General features: G+C 44.0%; 1 protein-coding gene across 1 annotated transcript in view; it reads right to left on the bottom strand.

The window, feature by feature from the left end:
* C4H6orf132 (chromosome 4 C6orf132 homolog) overlaps window positions 1-26,730 on the bottom strand; it is a 45,562-nt gene that overhangs the window by 4,534 nt on the left and 14,298 nt on the right. The window contains exons 2-3 of the mRNA XM_066624669.1: window positions 21,667-21,782; window positions 3,913-3,988 (exon numbers count right to left, since the gene is read on the bottom strand). Coding sequence (XP_066480766.1) covers window positions 3,913-3,988; window positions 21,667-21,782 — 192 coding nt within the window. The remainder of the gene's footprint in view (window positions 1-3,912; window positions 3,989-21,666; window positions 21,783-26,730) is intronic.

The following is a 26,730-nucleotide window of genomic DNA, read 5'->3' as shown; positions in this document are numbered from 1 at the left end:
TGCAACTCCGAGGTAAGGGAACAAACATTGCCTTACCTTGAGGAGGCCTCCATGACTGCCCCCCAACTGCAGGATGCAGCATATGCCCCACTGGCACAGCTATGCCAGTGCTGGAAAATTGGTTAGGATTGCGCCCTTAGTTACTTCAGCCATGTCATGTAGTCAACATCACTGGAACATGATGTTATGCTTGGAATGGTCAGTGGCAAAAGATGATGAGGATGCCAAAGAACACGTTGGCTGGATGTAATCAAAGCAGACACTGGCCAAAATGTAAAGCAATTGAAATAAGCTGTAAAAGTTCGGAAATCATGGAGAGAGCTGGCTCATGGAATTGCCACGGTTTGGACACAACTGAATGGATAGACTCGATTCGAAAGTGGATTTAATATGTGAATTACATACGTATGTGTTGTAAACTGCCTTGGGCACCAGGCTGTGTTACCAAAGGAAAGGTGGTATATAAAAGTGCAAATAAATAAATAATACATAAATGAACAAGAAATCCACCTAGTTGAAAAACTGGCCACAAACATTTTTGGATGGGAATTTAAAATGTTGGTTGATATTGTGGCAACTTCATACTAAATATATTGGGACATGAACCACTAGGACTAGCTTGATCTCCTGAGCAGTGGCGTAGCTAGCACGGGGTGGGGGCGGTCCACCCCGGATACCACCTTTGGGGGGTTGACACACCACAAATGCCCCAACATCGCTAACATTGCGAAGGTTAGGAGTAACCCCATCATGCCATATACCGTTGGATGTGGACTTTCCAGCAAAACGCAATGCAAAAAACTGGATTGAAATATCTCCTTTCCATCAAAAGTTATGGCCAAAAAACCGGAAAAAAAATGCATGGAACCCTATGGAAAATGAACCCAAGCCATATCACGCGTTTACTCGTGAGTAGATGAACTTGCTATAGTTCGTCGGAAAGGGCAGGCTGAGAGGAATCCAATCACACCAGAATGGTTCCTATCCAACGAAAGCAGGCCCCCAAAAACACCCAAAAAGGAAGTCCCTCCCTCCGAGCAGACAAATGTATTGAGCCCTATGGAAAGAGAAAGTAAGCCACAAGGTCGCGTTTACTTGTGAGTAAGCAAATGTGCCTTGGGTCCTGGTCAAGTCAGGCAAAGGGGAATGCAAGGCTAGCTGCATGGTCCCAATCTGATGAAAGTGGAGCTCAACAAATGCTCCAGAAGGCAGCCCCCCCCCCCCCCAAGAATAAAACAGAGAATTCAGCTGGCCATTTTATTTGTTTTTAGACCTGTAAAGCCAGGTGGGTCCTGATAGTGCTATGCTTGAAATATAAGAATTTACACTGAACTGGGCACTGGGGAGGGCTGAAAATCTCACTGATATTTTTGTGGGGGGGTGTTGTTGCAGGCTACAGAGAAAATTCACGTGGTGGAACAGGGCTGGCTTCCCCTTATTTAATTATCTGTTTTTCTTTAATTATTTGTAATCATTTTATTTTGCTTGATGAAGTCACTTCCAGCCATGACATTACTTCTGGTGGTCTTGGACAGATTGTCATTCTAAAAAGTGGGTCTCAGTGTTCAAAGTTTGAGAATCACTGCCTTAACTCAAAACAGGCCAATGAGACATCCGGGGGTGGGGGTGACACCCTAGTGACCAAAACTCTGGAAATTGTGTTTTTTAGGAATACCACCATCATGTTATATACCATATGATGCAGAATTTCATCCATTGCTTGTGGGAAAATATTCACTGCATTTATTTTCTGGCCATTATTATTATTAATTTCATGTCATGACTATTACTATCTCTGTCTCACCTACCTCACAGGGTTGTTGTGAGGATAAAATAAGGAGAGGAACCATGTACACCACCCTGAGTTGCTTAGAGGAAGGGTGGTCTAAAAATGTGAGTTAATTAATTAATAATTAATAAATCAATAATATGATTAATAATTAATTAATTATGTCATATGGGGTGACAAAAATTTATGGGCCCCGGGTGTCAAATGACCTAGCTACACCTCTGCTCCTGAGCAAGTGCTATTGTAATGCACGCGAGTTATGAAAGACCAGTTTCAGCAGAAGTTGCACAGAGGAACTTCTCAGTGAACCGCGCTCCTTTCTAATGAATATTTCTGATGACTTATATTTGACATACTGTGTCAATAGGATAGGGAAGCAAGATTCTGCGGTGCATAGAACTCTTTTTGAGGCTGGAATATTTTTGGAGAACCTACAGTTCAAAAATGGCATTTTCCATCTTCAAAATGGAGATGCATTTTGGAGCATCTCCAAAAATGCTCCAAAACGGAGCAGGTCCAAAAAAACGGTATCATACAACAACCATTTGTATCTCAGGTGATTTTGCTTTGAGGACAAACACAAAAACTTTCTTGTTGCTAACTGGATTTTGATGATGATAGTAGGAAATGAAAATTCTAAAACTGCTGTATAGATTTTGGTATATGCCCTCTTTGACCAAGGCAATCAGATGACTGAGGGCCTTTGCATTAGGAGTAGGTAGGTATATATTAAAAGATTTAGGGCACAATCCTAACCAGGTCTACTCAGAAGTAAGTCCTATTTTGTTCAATGGGGTTTAGTCTCAGGAAAGTGTGGTTAGGATTGCAGCCTCAGAAGTTACCTCCGTCAGTCCTTTTACATCGCATGTGAGATGGCTACACACCTTTATTTTCACTGCACGTGCTCAACAGAAATATAATTTAGGAAGCCATGATTAACCCTAACTCTATGGTACATGTTCCAACATGCCATATATGTATATATGATTCAGCCAAAGTGGACTGTTAATCTGGTCCCATTTGTTTCAGTGGATAACATACAGCAAATACTGACCTGTCTGTCTCACCCACTTTCACACTGACTGGATTTGTTAGACTTACACTGTTCGTGCAGTTGTTCCCTTATGCTGGGTAAGACAGGCAGAGAAACCAGTACAACCTGAAGGCCTAGGAGCATTCGTTCATTCTTTAATGTACAAGTCACATTTATAACCCGGCCTTCCTCCAAGTTGCTCAGGAATAACCGTGTTTTATCCTTGCAACAACTGAGGGAGAGTAACTTGCCAAGGACCAACCACTGTGCTTCATGTTGGGATTTTGGCCTGGGTTTCCCACACCTAACCCTGGCTCTCCATAAAACTCAGCATTCAGGCAGTGCTTTTCCTTAAATGTTTCAACCACTTCCCATATATTTTCGCCATATGTAGATTGCAAGACTTGAATGCAATGTGCACATGTGTTCGATACTTGTCTCCCTCAACCCTTCTTGAAGGTGCTCAGGGTAACATACATGAAGTTATCCCATTTCTCCTCTTGACCACTCCATGAGATACTTTTTAGGAGTTTGTGACTTGCTCAAAGCCTTCCAACGGTCTTCCCTGGTCCAAATCCAGCATTCTACAACACTACCCCACATCAGCTTGTATTGAAGAAAGCTCTGCATGTTGGAACTCTAAGCCTGTGTTTGCACTACTACTAATCTGTGCATTTGATGAACAACTAACCCAACCCCTCTGCCTTATACTGTTGTGTACCTGATTTGCAGCAAACCGGGCAACTCTATGTATGTATTTACCCTATGGATGGAATTAACACATAGTCATCTCTCGCTCAGGGATGGTGTTGGTATTGTTAAGCTGTCTTTTGTGTATTGTTATGCTTTAAACGGATATACGTAATGGTTCCATATATCTTGCAATGGTGCAGCGTCACACATGGCCTCAAGCTGGTGTTGCAGGGATATGGCAATGTTGAAAGAAATGTGCCAGCGCAATCTCATTTAGGATTTAAGTGCAATAACACTTAACAAGGCAATAACAAGCAGCACTCTGAACTGTGTGCAAATCCAACATTAGGTTTGTTGGATGACCCCCCAATTAAAAAACAACCACCTAGTGTCTTACCCAGAGATGCTTTCTCTTCAAAGCCTTCAGGCACTGACGGTGTTGGTACAGCCACTCCATGTGCCTCTTGAGCACTCTGAAATGGGTTGAAAGAGAGACCATCAGATCACAAGAAATAAATGATGAAAGTAAAAAGGATGCTGATTCAAAAATTAATTGGAAGTATGTAAATGTGGTACATATATTTGCAAATGCTACAGCTCTTTTCATGACAAGGGGCCTTTGCCTTTTATTCATTAACCTATCTGACAAAACTCTAATGACGCACCCCTTCTATACCCATGTGCCAACATTTGGAATCTCAGAAACACACCATCATTAGCATTAGAGTGATCCAATCAGAGGAATTAGAACAGCTGGCAATGCTGGGCCTACGAATATGACTGGAAGCTGCAAGATGACCACCTTCCACACAGAGCTGTCAAAGAGAAAGCTGCTACCTTGCAGTCAATGAAATCCACCTGACGTGATGCTCTTCTCCTATGGCCAGAACATTTAAGGATGGAAGTCATTAAATCAGAACTTGCATGCACTTTCCTGATGTGAGGAATTGCTTAAGGCTCAGTCACACATCCACAAGCTACAGTTTGGCAAGCTGAACTAGTCTGGAGAATACTTTGATACATATCCCCATCACATCACAATTCACCACTTTCTGGCTCAATCCCCATTTTCAAGAGCTGGGAGGTTGTGTGTGCAACCCTGGTCATATGCTGAAGCATTCAGAAAACCAGATGGAAAGACAGACCATTCAGATCACAAACAAGTGATGGAAGGAAAAAAGCAAGATTAAGCAGATGGTGTTGAATGACTTGGCAAATGCCATCACTTGTTTGTGATGGTTTATTTGTGTTGACTTAAGCATCAGGAACAGATATTTTCAGCCGGTGTGCTGTGAATGGTCTGAACGCTGCGGGGGTTTGGGAGAAAGTTATTTATTAGTAGGGCCTTTGGGGGATGTGAGCCTCCAGCCAGCAGTGCGGTGTGCCTTGCCAATTGTCAAAAAACCAATGGCATGCCTAGACAATTTTAGCACCTTGTCAATTTGCTATGAGGTGAAAAAAGTTGAAAGTCATGATCTAGAATAATTTTTCCTTGGATTTTCTGTGCCATGATCCCCATCCTGAAGGACAGAGATTAAACAGCTGGGAGAGTTGCAGGCTCCTTGGCTGGTTTCCAAAGAATTAGACAAATAGTTCAACATGCCCAAGGGGACTTTGGACTTACGAGGGTTGCCCAGAAAGTAATGCACCACATTTTTTTTCTCAGTCTACAGTAATGGTATGAATGCGAAACTTTAGATATACATTATTTGAATTTTCAGGAGTGCGCACACAAATTTTTGGTTTTTTCAGACAGATAGCGTAGCTGCAGCAGTGTTTCGAAATGGCGTCTGTAAGTGATGTACGTTACAAGCAGCGTGTCGTCACTGAATTTCTCACTGCAGAGAAAGAAACTGTTGAGAACATTCACAAACGTCTGTGTACAGTTTATGGAGAATCTGCAGTCAACAGAAGTACGGTTAGTCGCTGGGCACAGAGGGTGAGGCCATTAGAAGGCGGTTCGGCAGAGCTCCAAGATTTGCAGCGTTCAGGGCGGCCATCCACGGCTGTCACACCTGACAAGACGCAGCTTGCTGATGTGCTCATTCGCGAGAACTGACGCATAACAACTAGGCAGTTGGCGCTGAAGCTGTCAATCAGCAAAGGAAGTGTGGATGTAATCATCCGTGCTCTTGATTACTCAAAAGTGTGTGCACGATGGGTTCCGCGCTGTCTTACGGTGGACCACAAATCTCTCAGAAAAAACGTTTCTTCTGAGTTGCTGAAACGTTTTGAAGATGAGGTGGAAGCGTTCTTGTCCAGGATTGTGACAGGTGATGAAACCTGGGTTCACCATTTTGAGCCCGAAACAAAACGACAGTCGATGGAATGGCGTCATCCTCAATCTCCACAGAAGAAAAAATTCAAAGCAACTGCTTCCGTCGGTAAGGTCATGATCACTGTGTTTTGGGACTGTGAGGGTGTCATACTCATTGGTGTGATGCCAAGAGGCAGCACCATTAATTCTGAAGCTTATGTGAAGACATTAACCAAACTCAAGAAGCGCTTCCAGCGACTTCGGCGCCATAACAACCCAGGTGAATGTTAGATTCAACATGATAACGCTCAGCCTCACACAAGTTTGAGGACTTCGGAACACATCACTAAACAGGGTTGGACTGTGTTACCCCATCCACCCTACAGCCCTGACCTAGCTCCCTCAGACATCCACTTGTTTGGGCCATTAAAGGATGCCATTCGCGGAAGACATTTTGAGGATGACGAAGAGGTGATTCACACAGTGCAGAAATGGCTTCGTGACCAGAACAAGGAGTGGTACCGACAGGGCATACATGCCCTTGTGTCTCGCTGGAGGAAGGCCATAGAACTGGATGGAGATTACATGGAAAAATAGGGAGTGTAGAAGAAACATCATTCTTTCTTGTGTGTAAGTTTCATTGTGTTCAGTAAATAATTGTTGAAGAAAAAAAATGTGGTGCATTACTTTCTGGGCGACCCTCGTATATTCCTTGAATTACAGTCTACTCCGTGCCACATAACAACATGACATGGAAAAGCATGGCACTTCCAAAAGCCACTTGTGAGATGGTGTGGAGATAACTGTTCAAAACAAAAAAAGTCCGAAGTCCAAACTGGCATGCCTAAGCCCTTGGATACACCTAATATGGCCCTCTGGGTTCAAACAAGTATCTGAATTCTATCTTTAAAGGATGTGCATTGAGCATCCTTATAAAATTGTTTGCATAATCCAACAAGCAACATTGACTCTTGCAAGGCTCAAAGAGGAGCTTAGAGATGCTTGGACTTTTTTCCCTGTGCATTCCTGGTAACATAAGACTCAGTCTACACATTCTGTAGTGTGAGAAGGTACAGTGGGGTGGTAGAATGCTGAAATGTTCCACTTCAAACTGCAAGTGGGCAGGGGAGGTCATACTTTAAAATATTTCCCCTGCAAAAAAAAAATCCCACCCTTCACTGCATGTAGTAAATCTGCAACACTGAAGAAAAGATGAAGCAGGGCCTTACCCTGACTGGTTGGTTTGCTATATGTAGGATGTTTTTTTCTGCACCGGGGAAAGATTCATATATATGATTTCCCCCCTGCAGGCTGAAGCGGAACAGTTCAGAATTCTACCACTTCAGCTTGCCACCAAACTCTGTGTAATGTGAAAATTTATTTATTTTTTCACATTTTATATCACCTTTCCTCCAAGCTCAGGGTGGTGTACATAGTTTCCTCCCTCCTTTTGTCTTTGCAATAATCCTGTGAGATAGGTGGGGCTGAGAGATAGTGACTGGCCCAAGGTCATCCAGGAAGCTTCATGGCTGGATGGAGATTTGAACCTGGATCTTGCAGGTCTAAGTCCAAACCACTACACCATCCTGGCTCTCCAGAATTGTTAGATTGACAGCCCAATCCTAAACTGCACTGGCACAGCCAGGCTGCATGGCCTGTGCTGCATCCAACGCAATTTAGGAGCTGGCTGGAGGTCACCTTTGGGTAAGGGGATATAGTTCCAAGTAAAACCCCAGTCGTTCCTTGGGGCTTCTCAGATCTACACCAGCTATAAAGCTGGCTCAAATTTGGGAAGTCCGTATAGGGCTGCTTGGCCTGGGAGCGGACGTTAGGCTGTGCCGGCTGACAGCGTGTTTAGAATTGGGCTGTAAGTCTAACATTTTGGTTACAATCCTCTTTAGAATGGTCTTCATGGTCTGGCCCAGGCCTCTAAGCACAGCTCCCTAGATTTCAGGTTTGTGAAAGTGTCATGGCTATTTCATGTTCTTTTGAGTGCCCCCCTCTACCTTTAGTTCACATCATTTCACAGTGAAGCTGTTTTGCACTTGGTGCTTAGAAGCAGCCTAGAATGCCCTACAAGAGCATCTGCTTCATCATTCAGCCCTGCATCCAGGAACTCAACGTGTCCCTTTGCTGGTGACTCACTATTGAGATCATGCCACAAAAAGGCCTTTAATGTTCCTTCTGCCTTCTGAATATGCTGCATATTAATTCCTGAAAATTATAGGGAAGTCATTGCCAGAAGACAAACTCATACTTCCGACTACCTGGGAGAGTGGCTTCTTTAGAAGCACTGAGTTTCTGCCTCACCCAGACCCACATCAGAGCCTTTCCTTCACAAAAATGAGCTTTAGCCCACACACTGCACTGTGTCTCATTGCCTGCCATGGGGCAACAGCCGCCGTTGTTTTTGTAAACATGAATTATAATGTTTAATCTTTATATAACGCTAATAGGCTTATATGCATTGTTGTGCTTGCAACAACCCTGTGTAAGGTGAGCAAATATTATTATCCCCATAGCCCAGCTGAGGAACTGAGGCTGGGAGGAAGTGGCCTGCTGAAGGCCCCTAGCAAGTTCATGACAGAACAGAGCTCTTTATACATGAGTGTTGTTAAGAAGGGCACATCAATCTGACAATGTGAATCAGACCCAGGTGCAAATGCCATTTTGAAAACCCTTAAGCACTCATACTATGCTTAGAACACATCCACATGGTGGCATCCAGTAAGCAAAGTTCCCCATCACGCACACAGCAGTGAATGTTCTTATCCCCATAAGAAGAAAAGCCTGGCTGGATCATGCCAAAAGCCCATCTAGTCCAGCCTCCTGTATCTCACAGTGGCCCACCAGATGCTTCAGGGAACACACAAGACAACAGGAGACCTGCAACCTGGTGGCCCCCCTCGCATCTGGCATTTTGAGGGTCCCCAGGGTCTCTCGTGTTCACCACAGGAAGTCAATTAATCACAGGAAGTCAGCCATTACCGTCTACAAGCTGCCAATGCTCTCTTGTCAGCCCTGTCTTGTGGGGAGCTAGGATGGGGTCTATCAGGCTGAAGCACACCATATGCAAGACTGCAATGTAGTATCAAACATGTGGACATGCACTTGTGGTGCTTTTCATTCAGTGCTTTCCCTCTGCCCTATCTCATGCTTGAGAACACACGAATGCTTCAGAGCAGTGTTTCTCGGTCGTTTTACCGTCGTGACCAACTTTGTTGGCTGTGGTGGCCATGTTGCACCCCAGAATGCCTTGCAGCTTCCAGACAGCACAGCCACGCAACCCACTGAAAATTGGGTTGCTATCCACTGGTGGGTCGCAACCCACAGTTTGAGAACTGCTGCTTCAGAATGCTTTTAAAGTTAACCAGGAAGTGGCAATTCATACTGGCATTAAAGCTCTTAGCCTCACTTGAAAGGTTTTTACTGCTCTCCTATGAATGAAGCCTTTGACAATGATTAAACCAGAAACCTGTGCTTTGCACTGAACACTTATTATTATTGTCTTTGAATACTGCATAGAGGGTCAGTGTCTTGCACACTTAACAGAACATGTAACATCATGTACAACTCAAGCCAGAATATCAAAAAGCAAGTATGTGGTTCATTCAGAACAAATGAACCAACGCCCTAGTCCTGTATCTTGCCTTGTAGTGGTTACAACCTACTCTTCATAACAGATGTTAAATAGATGTTTTGAGTTGTTTGGGTTAATATGGATCTGCATTATTTTAAATGACTAATTTCCTATTCTAGGACATCACAACTTTATAGGATATCATGGAGACCAACAAGTGGAGACTATTATATATGTGAAAACAGCAGCATGCACCCAGTCCTCATCTAGTTACTCAAGTATGTACTGCTTACAGCTCACTAGAAAAGCCTGGTGCCATAAAACTTAAAATTGGTGATAGGAAAAACAAACAAATGGAGCACAATCTTATCTGAGGATTGTTTCTAGTCCATTTGGACCTAGGTCTAATTAGAACACAGGCCAACCACTCATACAGGCTTTAGTTGCAAAGCTGAAACTGTTTTCCAGTTCTCTCACAAGGCCAATCTCATTCTGAGGCCTTCCAGAGTTGGCTCTCAAAGAGGCAGTATACAAACAGGACCATTTCCTGCATTTGGTACAGTGGGCTCAAGCTGATTGATGCTTATGCTACAATGTGTTTGTTAACCTTTAAGAGGCCATAACGCTGTTATTTTGACACCATGGGCATTCTGAACTCTTCACAACTCTGAAGACTTCCTTTTAAAAATGTTTCTTCTGGAAGTGTGGAATTAAATTAGGCATTTTCTAACACAATAATCAGTTTCCTGGCACTCAAACACACCAAGTACTGGGAGGAGTATATTATACATAAAATAAGCTTTCTTAAAAACAAGTCCAAATACTGTGGGTTATGCTATGAAATATGACCTTTGATCTTGCAATTCCAAGAGTTGCACATGCTGATGGACTCTCAAATATTTAGTTTTTCAAACTAACCATGAGGTATTCTGCTAATAATTAACAAACAGGGTTCCAGGTCAAGTTTGAATTTGTTTGCAGGATGAAAATTAATTTTGCCTTAGGAATGGTTAACCTGGCTCTTTTCCAATTTGCAGTATGCTGATGGTGTCAGGGAAAGAGTTTCACTGAAGGCTAAAGCTATATCCTCTGCATGCTTTCCTAGAAGTCAGTCCTATGGAACCCAATAAGGCTAACTTCTGAGCAGACATGCACTGTAAGTGTATTTATTTGAGTTACAACCTGCTTTTCATTATGGAGCTTACGGCTGTGCACATAATGTTTCTAGGTACACGTTCCCCATCCAGGCACTGGACAGACCCAGATGTGTTTAGCTTCAGGAAAGTGGCTGCATCATGGGCCTGTTTGGACCAGTAACCTGGACTTTGTCAGAATCATGTCACACAGACTGGAGCACAGAAACTGGTCTTCAGTTTGAAATTCTGTGCCTTGTACCAAAGCAATTGAATGTCAGATGTTATGCAAGTGCCTAGTCCTCATGGTGATGGAGAGAAACCCCAGCACCATTAGAAAACAGTAGAAAAGGAGTGGTGTATTCTTCACTCAGCAGAATTCTGTGTAGCCTCAGCTGTCATCCCTATCACTATACAACCCTGTTGTTCCTCCCCCACTATTATACCACTATGCATGCATTTCTTTGTAGCAAGAGAAATCATCACAAGATGCTATTTTATAATGGTTTGCTTGAGATTCCTCTAAAAATTACAGGCAAAACCTTGAGCAGCTCTTTAATCTAAACTCCTACAAACAAAAGGTAATCGGACCAGTGGAGTCTCCAGAAAATGTGCCCTGTATTAATAATGATGCTTGCATGGCAAGCCCTTTGAGACTTCTATGTTTTGCAGAGCTCCTTGTTCAGTGTTAGTATGGAATGGACACATAGCAGGAGCAAATGCTATAACCTTACATTTATCTGACTCAGCAAGAGCCACTTTCACCATGTAGGACAGCTTAAAACCAGCATTTCAGGCTTGCAGAATGTGAATCATGAGAAGTCTGATGCATCAATCATCTTTTTTTTCTGGACTAGCCTTTCCTGCAAGAAGGAAACGGCTTTTGTCACAGCTGCTGGAGGACAGAGCAAGACTTAGTTTGGACCAGGACACCTGATCCATAGAGGTGTTTGTTTCTGGTGAGTAAGATAGGTTTACATTCCAACTCGTACTGAACACAATGGGCTTACTTCTGTATAAAATAAATAACATGGTTTTCAAACACCTCTACTGATCCAATTTGTGCAGGTCACAGTTTTCAGCCAGTTTTCAAAAGCAGTTCTGTGAAAACCTCATGAAGCTAACCAAATCTCAGCATGACTAAAAGGCACACACACACGTGTGACCTTGGTCAGGTTTGTCCAGCAACTAAAGCTGCGCAAAGACATAGCTGACAATCTCTTACGAAACTTGGTGTGTCAACAGTGCACTTCACCCTGCCTGTACACCACGTGAATGGGGGGGGGGGGAGAAGGGAGTGCCTGTCACTACGCAGACACACCAGATTCATCCAAGAGTACATCACGTGTGCATTGGCCAGGTGCCAATATGCAGTGCAGATCTTGCCTCCAACATGCTCCAATTAACATTGCTTAGAATGCAATTCCTTTCTCAGTGAAACACAATAAAACACTTCCTGGATGCTCTGTTGCCAGTGGGTGAGGCAGTCACCAAATTCAATCCAGGGTGTGGCAAGGAGGTTTGAGACTTACAGGGGGCATACTTTCAAAGCCAAGGAATCAGCATGGGCTTTTGTCCTGTGTACACAGCTCCTAAGCCACTGCAAATATTGACTCATGCTTACACCCAATTGCAGCCTGCTCAAGCCCGCATTCCTTTCTGATGCAGAATTACATAGGGTGAAAGCTGTGTAAGGAAAGGCCGTGGAGGTAAAGAATTTCAGATTATATAAATAGCTAGATACAAGGGCTGGGCCTCATATACTTCATATTTTAGCCTCTCTTACCTACCCAACCTTGCATTTAAGCACGTGTCTACACATTACATACAAAGGCAAGATCTGAACCCCCCTGGACACTTTAAGTAAAGAACAGCAACTTCCAGAGGGGATTATTTTGAGCTAAATAATAGCAGGAGGAGGTTAGCTCTTTCCCCACCAAACATCTTTCTCCTTCTGATTGCCCCATCCCAGGTCCTTTTCTTTCTCTGAAGTTCCAGATATCTGGTTGTGAGCATAAACACTCATCTGAAATTCTGCTGAGGAAAAGGTAGCTGGGAATGGGCCAATTTGAAGCAGAAAAACATCCAGCATTCCTCTGCTCAACCTCTCCTCCTGCCCCATTGCTTTTCCATCTAACAAGTGGTGTATGCATTTGTATACAATATGTATCTTGCGCTGCAATCCTAACCACACTTTCCTGAGAGTAAGCCCCATTGAACAAAATAGGACTTACTTCTGAGTAGACCTGGTTAGGCTTGCGCCCTTGGCCTCCAGCAGAGCTAGTCCTAGATTATTTTTTTTTGTTTTGCTGCCCAGGATAAGAAGGCTAACTTTCTGCCCCCATATCGGTCCTCCACCTCCTCTGCCTTGTCTCCACCCTTTGGCAACGTACTCTTCTGGCAGCATTGGTGGGAAAATGTTTCCAGATGACATTGGCCATGTACTCCACACACATTTCCTAGAAGCGTTTCTCAAAGATGATACCATCCTCATACCTCAGCATGAAGGAAGCTCCTGCAGTATCTCTCTTTCCCATATCACTCTGGTATGTTGGAAGCCCCAGGTCACAAGGGAGGAGGCCACACTAGTTTCGTCTCAGATGGACCAGTGCTGGTAAGGAAAGTGACAACCTAATCCTACCTAAATCCCCATGATACAGCAGTGCCAGCATAGCTACCACTGCATCCCACGGGAGATTTCTGGCTGCTGGAGGCCTTCCCAGGGTAAGCCCCACTAGCTGCTATGGGACAACTTGAACCTGTGCCAGCAAAAGTCCACATTGATTCATGAAGGTGGATCAGGCATGGGAAGGGGGTTGGGATTCAGTGTGCACTACTGCTGCACCCACCCTCCTTTCTAGGCCTGTTCCACCCTCTTCTCCTATGCCATCGCTGCCCCTTTCCATCCACTCCTGCCCCATTCAACCTCCTCCCCACCTCCCACCAACCCCCTGTACTGGCTTACCTGGGCCAGCAAATCATTGGCCATTGTGCAGGAGGCTGCTCTGGTATCCCGACCAGAGGACCTGCAGCATGCACAGAGACTACTTTGTGACTGCTGTAAAGCAGCCTCTGCTGTCACAACACTAATTAATTACGGCTGTGCAAAATGTTGATGTGGCTCAAGATTTGAGGAATAGAGAAATCCTTGCGCTGGGAAGAGCCAGGACTAATTGTTGTCCAAAATGAGTCTTAAAATATGTGGCCACATGGGCTGAGATTCCCAGATGTGATTCTCTGGGGTACAAATTTAAGCTGTAAAAGTTTGAACAGTCAATTCCGAAGTTCCTTTGTGCAATGAGAAAATGATGAGTGCATCTTCCACACCTCATCAATTTGTTTGCGGGATTGTTGGTTTCTCTATTCCATAGGTGGGATATCCTTTCTTTTGACTGAAAAAAAAAAAAAAAACTCCACAACGGAGGTTTGCAAGAAATGAATCACACTCTGGGAACAGAATCATTAGTCTGGATTCCATCCAATGAATATAAAATACAATAAAAACCGATAGGCATCTATGTGAAAACAAACAAAAGCAGTCCTAAAACAGGCACTTCTTCTCTTTAAACAAATGTTCAAATATCCAATGCATGGGAAAAAAACACATATCTAGATTTGCTGCCTGAAGGCAAAAAGAAGTTGGCACTAAATTAGCCTCTAAGGAGCTAATTCCACAAACACAGGTTGCCACCACTGGAAAGACTCTGCCCACTGACAAGGCTCAGAGGCCAATCCTGAGCTGCCTGACGTGCAGGGCAACCGTGGTGCCAAAAATGGCTGCCGCGACATCCTGTGCGCAACTGGGCAGCTACTGGTGGCTCCTCAGGAGAAGGGGACATTTGTCCCCTCCCCCCAAGTAAGGGAAGTAGCCCCAATATGGGGCTACTCAACTCTGCAGTGGCTCTTTAGCTGGTGCAGAATCAAGAAGCCTCGCGTTGGGCCACCTGGCCCAACATGGGGTTCTGGATCTGGCAGAGCTGAGCTCCACCAGTCCCACCCCTCTCCAGTCCCACTCCCTTCCCCTGCCACACCTTCTCCCCGCCCTCCACCCGTCCTGGAAAAACCTCCTCTCCACCTTCCCCCATGCCCCGACTTACCTCTCTGCTGCAAGCACCTGGCGGCCAATTACCAGCCTCCAACCAGCGCTGTCTCAGCACAGGTTTGCACTGGGCCAACTACAGCGCTGGACCGGTGTGAATCCCCACAAACGTGCCTTATGGCACGTCTGCAACAGTGCATGCCAGCGGTGAGTCTGCAGTGCATGCCGGTGGTGCAATGCATAGGATTGGGCCCTCAGAAGTAAGGGTAGCCAAAGAAGATGATTTTAAAGAAAGGGCAGGTTTGTATGGGAGCAGACACCTGTCAGGCGTTTACCTGTGTCTTGGCATTTTAGAGTTTTGCTCTCCAGAATAAATTGGCCCTAGCATTTGTTTTAAAAGAAAGAACAACCCTTGCTTCCCTGTCCTCCTTCTGGGCATGTCACTTCAGCAGCAGTGCTTCAGGTGCCAGAGAAAAAAGGGGGAGAGAGGGGAATCTCTCACCATAATTTTCCTATCACCATCTCATTGGTTCCCATACTGTGAGCCGTGGCTCCCTGGGGAGCCGCAGAATCCAGACAGGGGAGCCATGGAATCCTCATGAAAAATCTACTGCCCTGTACAATGTATAGGATTGTAGCCCTAATGGGGATCCAAGGCCAATGGTCTAGTAAGCCAAGGGAGCCACCAGTCAAAAAAAGTTGGGGAACCACTGTACTAGCTGGTTGCTACTCCTATGGCAAAGAGGCAGAAAGGAGATCTGGAAGTTCTCTGGAGGTGGGGGAATATTGAGCTAAATTCTTCTGTGGCCCAGATTAAAATTTACAGTGGAGAAGAGATGAGAGATCATAATGCTTGTCTAGTACTGTATTTAAATAAGCATGACATGTCACCCACGTTCTCATTTCAGTCTCTGGAAGCACAAAGCGGCGACATCCTCAAATAGAATCCACCTAAAGTACTTATGTAAGCAACTTGAGGTGTGTGCGCAGTACATTCATTCTTTGTAATCCAGATATTCTGGCTATGCCTGAGTCACAGTTTCACACATGCATGCACTTCACTTGATCACTCACACCACTTATTATCTTGCATCCGAATGTGCGAACTGTTCATTCACATATGCATGGCACCATTTGATGCTGCAGTCCTTAAGATCAGGCATGTGTGAATCAGCCTTGAGAGATTGTCTTTGCATCTGTCAGCAGGCAGATTCATTGAAATTGGACAGCAACTGGACAACAGACACCAGAGGAATGGTGTTCCCACCACTTGGAGGGGCACAAGGAACGCAGAAGCATCAGCTCATTTTTAAAAACACACCTCCAAATATCACACCACCAACCCCATTTTGAAAAACAGATGCGGTACATCTTGTTGTGCATGTGAAGAGAACCACCATGAAGTTGAAAACTGCATGGGTGAAGCAACCTTTACTCAGCTTGAAGTCTGAGTACCATTTGAAACTTGAAGTCTGTCTGATCTACCAATATGTACTAGCCCAAGAAACGACCTCATTCGTCTTGTCTATTCGTCTAGTCCCGCAAACATGTAGGACATGTAACTTTCTTTTATAAACATGCTTATTATAAACCTGTAGCAGCAGGATTACCTATGAGCAGGATTACATGCTCAGGTAGGAGTAGGATTACCAGGTGCTAATCCTGAATTTCTGCCTGTCACTTTGATAATGTGGGTTTGCAGGACAATACATAGAAGTAGTGCTTTTCTAGGGAACCTTTTCCACTCTCTTCCCTTTTACTTTCTGTAGCTAGCAGAACTACAGAAAATGGGAGGTGAAGGGACTGCTGGAGTAGAAAGGCAGGAGACTTTGCTCCTACATATTCTTGGGCTGCATGTGGCATTTTAAGTGACCCAGACAGGGAGTTTCCAGGTCAACACCCAGCAACACCATTGAGGGAGGATATGTGGAGTACATTATAATATTATAATATTATAATGCCATTGCACAAACCTATGGTTAGGCCACACCTGGAGTATTGTGTCCAGTTCTGGTCACCGCATCTCAAAAAAGACATAGTGGAAATGGAAAAGGTGCAAAAGAGAGCGACTAAGATGATTACGGGGCTGGGGCACCTTCCTTATGAGGAAAGGCTACGGTGTTTGGGCCTCTTCAGCCTAGAAAAGAGGCGCCTGAGGGGGGACATGATTGAGACATACAAAATTATGCAGGGGATGGACAAAGTGGATAGGAAGATGCTCTTTACACTCTCACATAACACCAGAACCAGGGGACATCCACTAAAATTGAGTGTTGGGAGAGGTAGGACAGACAAAAGAAAATATTTCTTTACTCAGCGTGTGGTTGGTCTGTGGAACTCCTTGCCACAGGATGTGGTGATGGCGACTGGCCTGGATGCCTTTAAAAGGGGATTGGACAAGTTTCTGGAGGAAAAATCCATTACGGGGTACAAGCCATGATGTGTATGCGCAACCTCCTGATTTTAGAAATGTGTTATGTCAGAATGCCAGATGCAAGGGAGGGCACCAGGATGAGGTCTCTTGTTATGTGGTGTGCTCCCTGGGGCATTTGGTGGGCCGCTGTGAGATACAGGAAGCTGGACTAGATGGGCATATGGCCTGATCCAGTGGGGCTGTTCTTATGTTCTTATGTACCACTGGTCATGATGTTGAAAAGCAGACCGTCTGCCTAGCTGAAAGATGGAAATTAGACTAGAATTTCATTATGAAAATGTGTTCAGCTGTTTACTTCCTCCAGCAACCAATTCACCCACTGCAATCTTCCTCTGCACCACAGAACATTCAGCATTCATTAAAAATCTGTGTCTGAAGACACTGGTTCCGTTGTTTCAGAAACAGCAGATCTAGGCACCAGCAAATCTATTTTTCATTCTGCCTAGCAAAACTGAACAGGGCCAGAGAGCAAAACCAGGAATCAGTAACTATGTAGCCCACAGTATAATGAATAGCAGGTAATATGAAGTTGAGCAGTTCCACAGAACATTTTGTTAGGCAGGGCTCTTTGCAGTTTCAAACTTGTTTTGAAGTTTGTGCTTTAGCATCAATGAGTCCAGCATCAATGAAAGTAAAATGTTGTGGTTGGCAGAACTGATGCAAATTATTCTTTTTAAAAAACAAATGAAAGCAGAGGTTTTCCTAGTAGTGCATTCTGTACCCAAAGTCAATTCTGCATTTACCTTTTGGCTGTCATGTGGAACTGGAGAATTCTAATTGCCCTGATTACAGTGTCTCTGTAAAGTTTCCCCATTCTTAGACTGAAGATATTTTAACTGGTTGTACGGCTGCTCTTGTTGTTTTAATTTGATATGGGTATGGTTTTCATTGTCTTTTTTAAACCCTGCAAGCTGCCTTCCCCGTTAGGATAGAAAATGACAGAAAAGAAATGTTTTCAAATAAATAAAATTTCACATTTGGATAAGGATTTACTTCTGGGAACAGCACATCCTATTGAAAACATCACACTTTCTGTTTGGTGTAACAGTCTGTAGGGCATCTACTCCTAAACAGACAGAAAGTCTTGCCTAGAAGAGCAGACATTATTTAAGAAATGGCAAAGTGGAATATAAATGTCCCTGATAAACACACAACAGCATGGCACTGTCTTGTCCATGTTGCCTTATCAGCGACAGAATTCACATCCCTGCCCACTCATCTCCTGCTTTTCCTTCTTCCTCCACTACTTCTGTGAATCCTTCATTTGGTTAACTTGAAGCACCACAGAGGACAAGATTATCAGGCTATGACACAACCACTGGTGATAATCTCCACATACTTATGAACTGAATGACACAAATGAGTTTTCATCACATTTGCATGAAGGATGCCAAGCCAGTTAGCCAAGTTTACAGCCAGTGCACTTACTTTATGCTGAAGATATTCCCTAAGTCTCATTTGTATTTCTCCTAATTAACTTTGGTCACAATCTACCAAACATCCCTGTTCGACAGCATCCCTGTTCGACAGCATTCCTGTTCGACAGCATCCCTGCTGAAGTCCTAAAATGCTGCAAAGAGATCATCGTCACTGAGCTGCATGAAATCCTCTGTCTCTGCTGGAGAGAAGGTGGAGTACCTCAAGACATGAGGGATGCAAACATCATCACGCTGTACAAGAACAAAGGTGACAGGGGTGACTGCAACAACTACCGCAGCATCTCTCTCCTTAGCGTTGTAGGAAAGCTGTTTGCTCGAGTTGCACTAAAGAGGCTCCAGGTACTTGCAGAGAGCGTCTATCCAGAATCGCAGTGTGGATTCCGAGCCAACAGGTCCACCACTGATATGGTATTCTCCCTTAGACAACTGCAGGAGAAATGCAGGGAACAACGACAGCCACTCTTTATAGCCTTCATAGATCTCACAAAGGCTTTCGACCTGGTCAGCAGCGATGGCCTCTTCAAGATTCTCCCCAAGATCGGATGTCCACCCAGGCTCCTCAGCATCATCAGATCTTTCCACAAGGACATGAAGGGCACTGTTGTCTTCGATGGCTCCACATCAGACCCTTTTGACATCCGAAGCGGAGTGAAGCAGGGCTGTGTTCTTGCACCAACCTTGTTTGGGATTTTCTTCGCTGTCCTGCTGAAGCAGGCCTTTGGAACTTCAACAGAAGGCATCTATCTCCAGACCAGATCAGACGGAAAGCTCTTCAACCTCTCCAGACTGAGAGCAAAATCCAAAGTCCAGCTGGAATGTCTGCGTGACTTCCTCTTTGCCGACGATGCAGCTGTCACTACCCACTCTGCCAAAGATCTCCAGCAGCTCATGGATCGTTTTAGCAAGGCCTGCCAAGATTTTGGACTGACAATCAGCCTGAAGAAAACACAGGTCATGGTTCAGGATGTGGACTCACCTCCCTGCATTACAGTCTCTGAGCATGAACTGGAGGTTGTCCATGACTTTGTGTACCTTGGCTCAACGATCTCCAACACTCTTTCTATTGATACCGAGCTAAACAAGCGCATCGGTAAAGCAGCTACCACGTTTTCCAGACTCACAAAGAGAGTCTGGTCCAACAAGAAGCTGACGGAACATACCAAGATCCAGGTCTACAGAGCTTGCGTCCTGAGTACACTTCTGTACTGCAGCGTGTCATGGACTCTTCGCTCACAACAGCAGAGGAAACTGAGCGCTTTCCACATGCGCTGCCTCCGACGCATCCTCGGCATCACCTGGCAGGACAAAGTTCCAAACAACACAGTCCTGGAACGAGCTGGAATCCCTAGCATGTATTCACTGCTGAAACAGAGACGCCTGCGTTGGCTCGGTCATGTCGTGAGAATGGATGATGGCTGGATCCCAAAGGATCTTCTCTATGGAGAACTCGTGCAAGGAAAGCGCCCTACAGGTAGACCACAGCTGCGATACAAGGATATCTGCAAGAGGGATCTGAAGGCCTTAAGGATGGACCTCAACAAATGGGAAACCCTGGCCTCTGAGCGGCCCGCTTGGAGGCAGGCTGTGCAGCATGGCCTTTCCCAGTTTGAAGAGACACTTGGCCAACAGTCTGAGGCTAAGAGGCAAAGAAGGAAGGCCCATAGCCAGGGAGACAGACCAGGGACAGACTGCACTTGCTCCCGGTGTGGAAGGGATTGTCACTCCCGGATTGGCCTTTTCAGCCACACTAGACGCTGTGCCAGAACCACCTTTCAGAGCGCGATACCATAGTCTTTCGAGACTGAAGGTTGCCAATACAATACAATCTACCGGCACATTTGCCTATAAGTTTATCTTTTACTTGTTTTCTTTTTTTTCATTTGGGAAGTTTTGGGACTGCATCACCCACAACTGTTCACAATGCTCACTTTTCAATTCTTGAAAAGAGAGCCTTTGGGATCCATGTCCTACAGCCAGAAGTAGAAGATCACATGGCACCTTTTACTGGTTTAACATATGCTAGAGCAGGGGTGTCAAACATAAGGCCCCGAGGTCGGATGCGGCCTGCAGAAGCTTTTTATCCGGCCCTCAGGCTCTCAGCTGCTGAGCCATGCTAAGGTGTTACTGCTGAAAGCGCAACCCACTTGAAAATTGAGCTCTCCCATATCTTGAATATGATCAAGATATGTATATTTTCTCTTCTGTCATTTGCAGCTTATGAGTTCCTAAGTGAAAAAAGTGCTTATTTTTGGTCATGAACTGTTTAATGACATCACTTCCTGCTTAATGACATCACTTTCAGCCCTTGCGGGCATCATGAATGCTATTCGGCCCTCTGTATGAAATGAGTTTGATACCCCTGTGCTAGAGAGTGTGGGTGGACACATCACAGACAACCACTTACCAAGTGGTATCTGTCTTAAGCATACATATAACCACTTGACAAGTTGGTTGACTGTATCTTCCCCAAGCAGTAAAGAAAATTCTACCTCGTGTTGGGTGCAAGGGTGTTGCATCATGATCATCTGTATCCATCCAGCATGAAAGCATGATGTGCAACTTGTTCATCATGATGCTGAATGTTCAAAAATAAATTTCATTTGTTGACAAATACATCTGTCAGTTTCCCATCTCTCATATACAGCCCAAAAGTTAGCTTTTCCATCTTAGAGATTTCCCATATTTTATTCAACCAGTATGCAGCTCTAGAAGAAGATAATGTTCATGTTCTGGAGACAATTTTTACTGCTGTTAAAAAATTCAACACACACCCCCCCCCAATTTTTTTTTCATAAAGCAATCTTATGGTCTAGCAGAGGTCATTTCCAGTCAAATCATGAGTAATTTGTGAAAGATCTTCAAGACAGGGCACAATCTCATACCATATCAGCTCCCTCGTGTTGACATTTCTAGCACGTGCCAAATATTAAATCACAAATCTTTTTTCACATCTTTATGGCACTGAGAACCAGCCACATAAATTTTATAATGACTTTTCCCAAAGTCCGGTAGTACCAGAATTTACAATTCCATTCTGTGATCTCATTATTTGGAAGCTTTTGAGCTCTTAAATATTTTTTCCTGTAGACTTTTTGTGAAGGTGAAAAACTTGGAAAATCTTCCATTTTCACCAACTAATCAATTAAAAATATCAATTAAAAATTACAGATTTTCTTATTTTGTAGCTCATTTTATAGGTGAAACATGACTATAGCATTCCGCATGCAAACCAAACCCAGGCCAACCTGGAGCAGATAGAAAATACTTACAAGGGGTAAGAAAGTGAGCAGAGGTCTGACTCTTGGGCGTGCTTTAAGTGTTGCTGTTCCAGAATCTGTCACTGACCCAAAGCGATTATCCCCATAATAAATGCCATCAATGTCACCTGAACCAAAAAAGAAAGAGAAAACAAATAAGCACTAAATACTAACTTTAGTTTTTAATTATGAACCCCATGATGTGATTATCACACCCATTGCTTCTTGAGAAATGGGCAGAATTCCATGTGAGTCTGATGCTTAAACCACAACTTTGAATCATAGGGAAATCAAGAAAATAATTGGATGAAAAATGTTCAGATATATGGTATCCTCAGTAGACAAAAACCATTTGGTTAAAGGTTAGTCTAGTCCAGGGACTGCCATCCTTACAGCTCCTGGACCTTTAACAATTGTGTAGAGGTGGGAATTTCAGCAGGTGCTGCTTGTCATTTCACAGATTGCAAACTGCACCTTCTGGAATTCCTTCCTATACACAATTGTTAAAGGTCCAGGACCCCTAAAGTTGAAAGGGTGGCCACTCCTGGACTAGTCTGGAACTTCTTCTCTGTACCTGTACATTGGGTCCACTTTTGTTTGGCATTTGCAAATTGATCATTCTGCCCAATTGTTTGCTTCGTTTTTCCATGTTTCCAAGTTTGCTCAGGACTGCTCACGATGGAGAACAAACGCCTTGTGTTAGCTTGCGCTTAATGACAGTCATATCATTGGGCACTGTGATTTCAGAAGAAGCAAAGAACTTTAGAACTGGGGGGGGGGGTCACTTCATGTGTTATTGTTTGTGGGGGAGAACTAAGGGCCTTATTTTCATACATAATAAAGAAGCAAACCCAGGTTTTTCCACCAAGCATAAACCCAGCCAACCCAAAACTCCTGCAAATCCTGATTCATACCTGCATGTTGTACCCTGCAGGGCAAATAACAGCTCTGAAGAGGCGATCTTGTGGATTGCCAGCTCCTGCATTTCTACAAGTACTACAAGTATAATTTTGACTAGTCAGAAATGATGTTTTCTTATATTTTTGTGTCTATTCCCATGTATAGGGTGTAGACAGAGCACATGGTTTGCATGTGGAAGGTTCTAGCTTCAATCCCTGCCATCGGGGTCAGGCTAAGACTTCTTCATGTCTCAGGCAGTGCACAAATGCTCCTCCCTTAGTGCGATGCACCAGCCACTGCTGCCCCTTCCCCCACTCCCTGGACTGGAGAAGGAAAAAGAGGAATGAGTGGAAGAGGGAGTGTGAAAAGAAAAGAATAGTGGTGTAGAGTGCCAGGGTGGAAGTGGAAGGAGGAGCAGCAGAGGCAGGCAAACAGAAATGGGCAGTAGATGACCCTCATCAATCTATTGTTTGAGGCAGCCACCTCAGGGCCAAATCCTATCCAACTTTCCAGCCCTAGTGTAGCCGTGCCAATGGGGTGTGCGTTGCATCCTGTGATGGCAGGGTAGTTATGGATGCCTCCACAAGGTAAAAGGGAACATTTGTACCCTTGCCTCGGGGCTGCACTGCAGCTGCACCGGTAATGGGAAATTGGATAGGATTGGGCCCTCAGTTGACTTCATGGATGAGCCATCCTTATCTGGCTAGCACTACCAGGTAGGGTGAGGAAAGGACCTCTGTCTGAATCATTAAAGAGAAGGTAAGGAAACAAGCCAGCAAGCTCTTTCAAGTTTGGTGAGAAAGGCTCTTTCTTGGACTCTCTCCTGGACTCTCCCTTCCGCTCTTATCACATCTCCATAGAAAACGCCTGGCTAATTGTGCTGCTAGAGAGACAGCCTCTGCCAGTGGCACTCTGACGGTGGCCTTTGGCTGACAACCCGACTTTGGCAAGGAAGCAGATAGGATCGCAGCGTCGTCGAGAGCATGAGCAATGGCTAAACCACACCACGCAACCCCAGCCGAATTGCAAGCTGTCACCTTGCCTTTATGGCCTAGCTGCACGTCCACACAGGCGGGGAGTCTTCTTGCAATACACATGCTCTTTGCTTGACTTTATCGCTCCGACTGATCTTGGCCATTTAATCGTGCACGGGGCCAAGAAGGACAATAAGCCCTCAGTGTTGCTCAAGAGTATCACTGCTCTTTCGGCTTGGCAGCCAGTGCCGCGAGAGCCTTTTGTCAGGTGGCTTTGCAAGAAACATGAACGGAGCAAAGGACAAGTGAGCTACAGTGCCTTTCCTCATTCAGCCCGGATGAACAGAGTCTGCAGTAGGAAGCATAGGGCGAGGCTTAGCTGAAGCAGCTCGTTTTTCCTTTCCCTGGCTGATGCATTCCTGCCTAAGCAAAACACCAAGGGATGGCCAGAATTAAGAAACCATTCTTGTGATCACACCTGAATAATTGCTACTGGAAGTGTCCTGGCATGGCTCACACTTTGGGCAGAAGGGACTTTTTTCTAGGGATTCCAGCTCCCAGGGAGAACCGAGCAGATGGCTGCCAGTAGCCCTCCTTCACATTACAGCTGTCGCCAAGCAAGGCAGGAAAAAGGTATAGGAAGTGTAGGCTAAAAACTGGGGAAAAGAAACAATTCAGGAAGCACTGACCAGAGGTCAGTCCAAGACATTTGGGGCCTATAGCAGAAAATACAAGTGGTTGTAAAAAAAATTTTTTTAGTGGTTGTAAAAATATAACAATATCCTAATCAGTATTTACTGTCCTTATTTATATTCTCAGTTCTGCTGCCTGAGGCAGGACCTCTCACCCTGCCTTATGTTAGAGCCAATCATGGTATCAGCATGGATAATAGCCCATCTATCTGGTAGGTTGTGTGCTGCCTTGGGGCTTGTTTTTACAGAAAAGCGGCACATAAATTAAAACCACATCTGTAACTGCAAAACGTTTGCACCTCCTCAGAGGTAATGAGGAGCTTGTTTGTATATATTATCTTCCCTTTTGGTTCCAGTCAGCAGTGCCACTGGCATCAGGTTGCTGGGGCCCTTGGGGCAAAACTTTGCTGTAGGTCTTCCATAGCACTGCCTGATGGCAAGTTGGGCTCCATCACTGCCAGTGCCCGACCTAGCCCTGAAGCCACTCCTGCTAGCTGGAATCCCCAGTGGATTAACAGCATAAGAAATGTAAAAATAGACCCCAAAATGTTTTTGTTTTTTTTTAAATTTAGAATAGTAAAAAGTAAAAACATTTTGGCTGATTTTGTAGATTTTTCGGCCATTGATTAATCCATCAAACTTGCATGCCAGTCAGATCATTCTGAAGTGCCTTCTTTGCTTTTAGAGTGCATCCCTGTGGGTTGTGGCAAGCATCATTGCAAAAGATCCAAGTCCCTCCCGTATGAAAAGGGAAGAAAAATGCCAGGATGGTGCTGGCCATCTCCAGTCTTATCAATGGTTAAAAATAATGCTGATTAAAAATAACACTTCAAAAAAATGTGCTGCCTGATTTATTAGGAACTCCATTTTTTTTAAGTTATAAAAGGCTTCAAAAGTTATAAAATGATTAAAGGCAGCCCTGTAAAAATATAGATTAAAACAATGCACCAATTAAAAGATTTAAAAGATTAAAACCAATGAGTAGTATCAAGCAGAGGCAGTGGCAGACTACTCTTCATTCAACCCAACCAATTCTACAGCTTCTATATGCCTAGCAGAAGTGAGGCTCAAACAGACATGAGCTTAATTATGTCTCTATTTATAGGGTCCCGCTTAAGTGAATAAGCACCGAGTTCTGTTTTTATGTGTGCCTCAACTTTATTCTCATGCACAATCTGTTCTCTCTGTGTCTGTGCATGCCATGGGACAGTCACACCTTCACTGCCTTGTCTCCCCAAGAATAATTCAAGTCTGGAGCCTCTCAATACTGTGTGCATTTCAATAATCTCAATGGTTACACGTGAATTTAATTGATAGCTCAGCTGTGATTGGCAAGTCAGCAGAGAATCTGATACTGAATGCCGTGTGACTAAAACATCTGGCGACGGATGAAAGAAGAAAAGACTTGTAGAGATTTTTAAGAAGCAATGAGACAGAGAAGCAAACGTGCATTTCAAAGAGAAGATACCACCCTGGAAGCTGTAATGGTCGAGGCCACTGGAAGATTCCACTTTCCATTTCCAGTGCTGAAGAAAAACCACAAACCCCTCAAAACCACAAACCACAAAACCCCTCAAAACCACAAAACCCCTCAAAACCACAAACCACAAAACCACAAAAAGGCGGGAGAAAATGGTGATAACAAAATAAAAACACATACCATCACTTTCTGCACCTCCCCTTTTTTTGAAAAACACACACACAAAAAAAAACCCACCCCAAATTTGTGAAGAAATAAAATTATTATTATTATAATTATTATTATTATTACTATTATTATTAACAGTATTTATATACCGCTATTCAACTAAAAGTTCACAAAGCGGTTTACAGAAAAAAATCAAATAACTAAATGGCTCCCTGTCCCAAAAGGGCTCACAATCTAAAAAGATGCAAATGAATACCAGCAGCAAAATAAAAACTGTTTTATTTGGTTTTTATTATTTTATTGGGGGAAGTGCATGGGTAATGACTGTGGCTGCATCTGCTGACACTATACCACCTATATCATCTACCAAGTACACTTTTAAAGGGATTATAATTTATAATTATAATGTAAATTTGAAATAAAGATACACAGCACTGCTTTCTGCACTTCTAACTTTGGAAAACACCAAATCCACAAAAAAAAAGAAAACCATTTGCTCTCACTTTTAATGCTTATTCATATTCTCTATAGCACTTTTCAGCATACAAAGAGAGTTTATAATTCCTCTCTTGTTTATTATTAAGAATATTTATATACCACTTTTCAATAGGAGTAGTTCAGAAAGCGATATATATAGTAAAATAAATCAATAAATGGTTCTCTGTTCCCAAAGGGCTCACAATCTAAAAAAATACAGAATAGGCACCAGCAACAGCACTGGAAAAGCCGCCATGCCAGGGTGAAGAGGGAGAGTTGGTTTCCCCCTGCTAGATGTAAGAGGGAACCACCTTGAAAGGTGCCTCTTTGTCCAGTAAGCAAGGACAAACTTTGCTAGCAAGGGTAAACCTGTTTACCTTCATAA

Source organism: Tiliqua scincoides, chromosome 4, assembly GCF_035046505.1.
Source record: "Tiliqua scincoides isolate rTilSci1 chromosome 4, rTilSci1.hap2, whole genome shotgun sequence".
Taxonomy (NCBI): domain Eukaryota; kingdom Metazoa; phylum Chordata; class Lepidosauria; order Squamata; family Scincidae; genus Tiliqua; species Tiliqua scincoides.
Note: the sequence above shows the minus strand (reverse complement) of the source record. Positions and strands in the feature narration are given on the sequence as shown.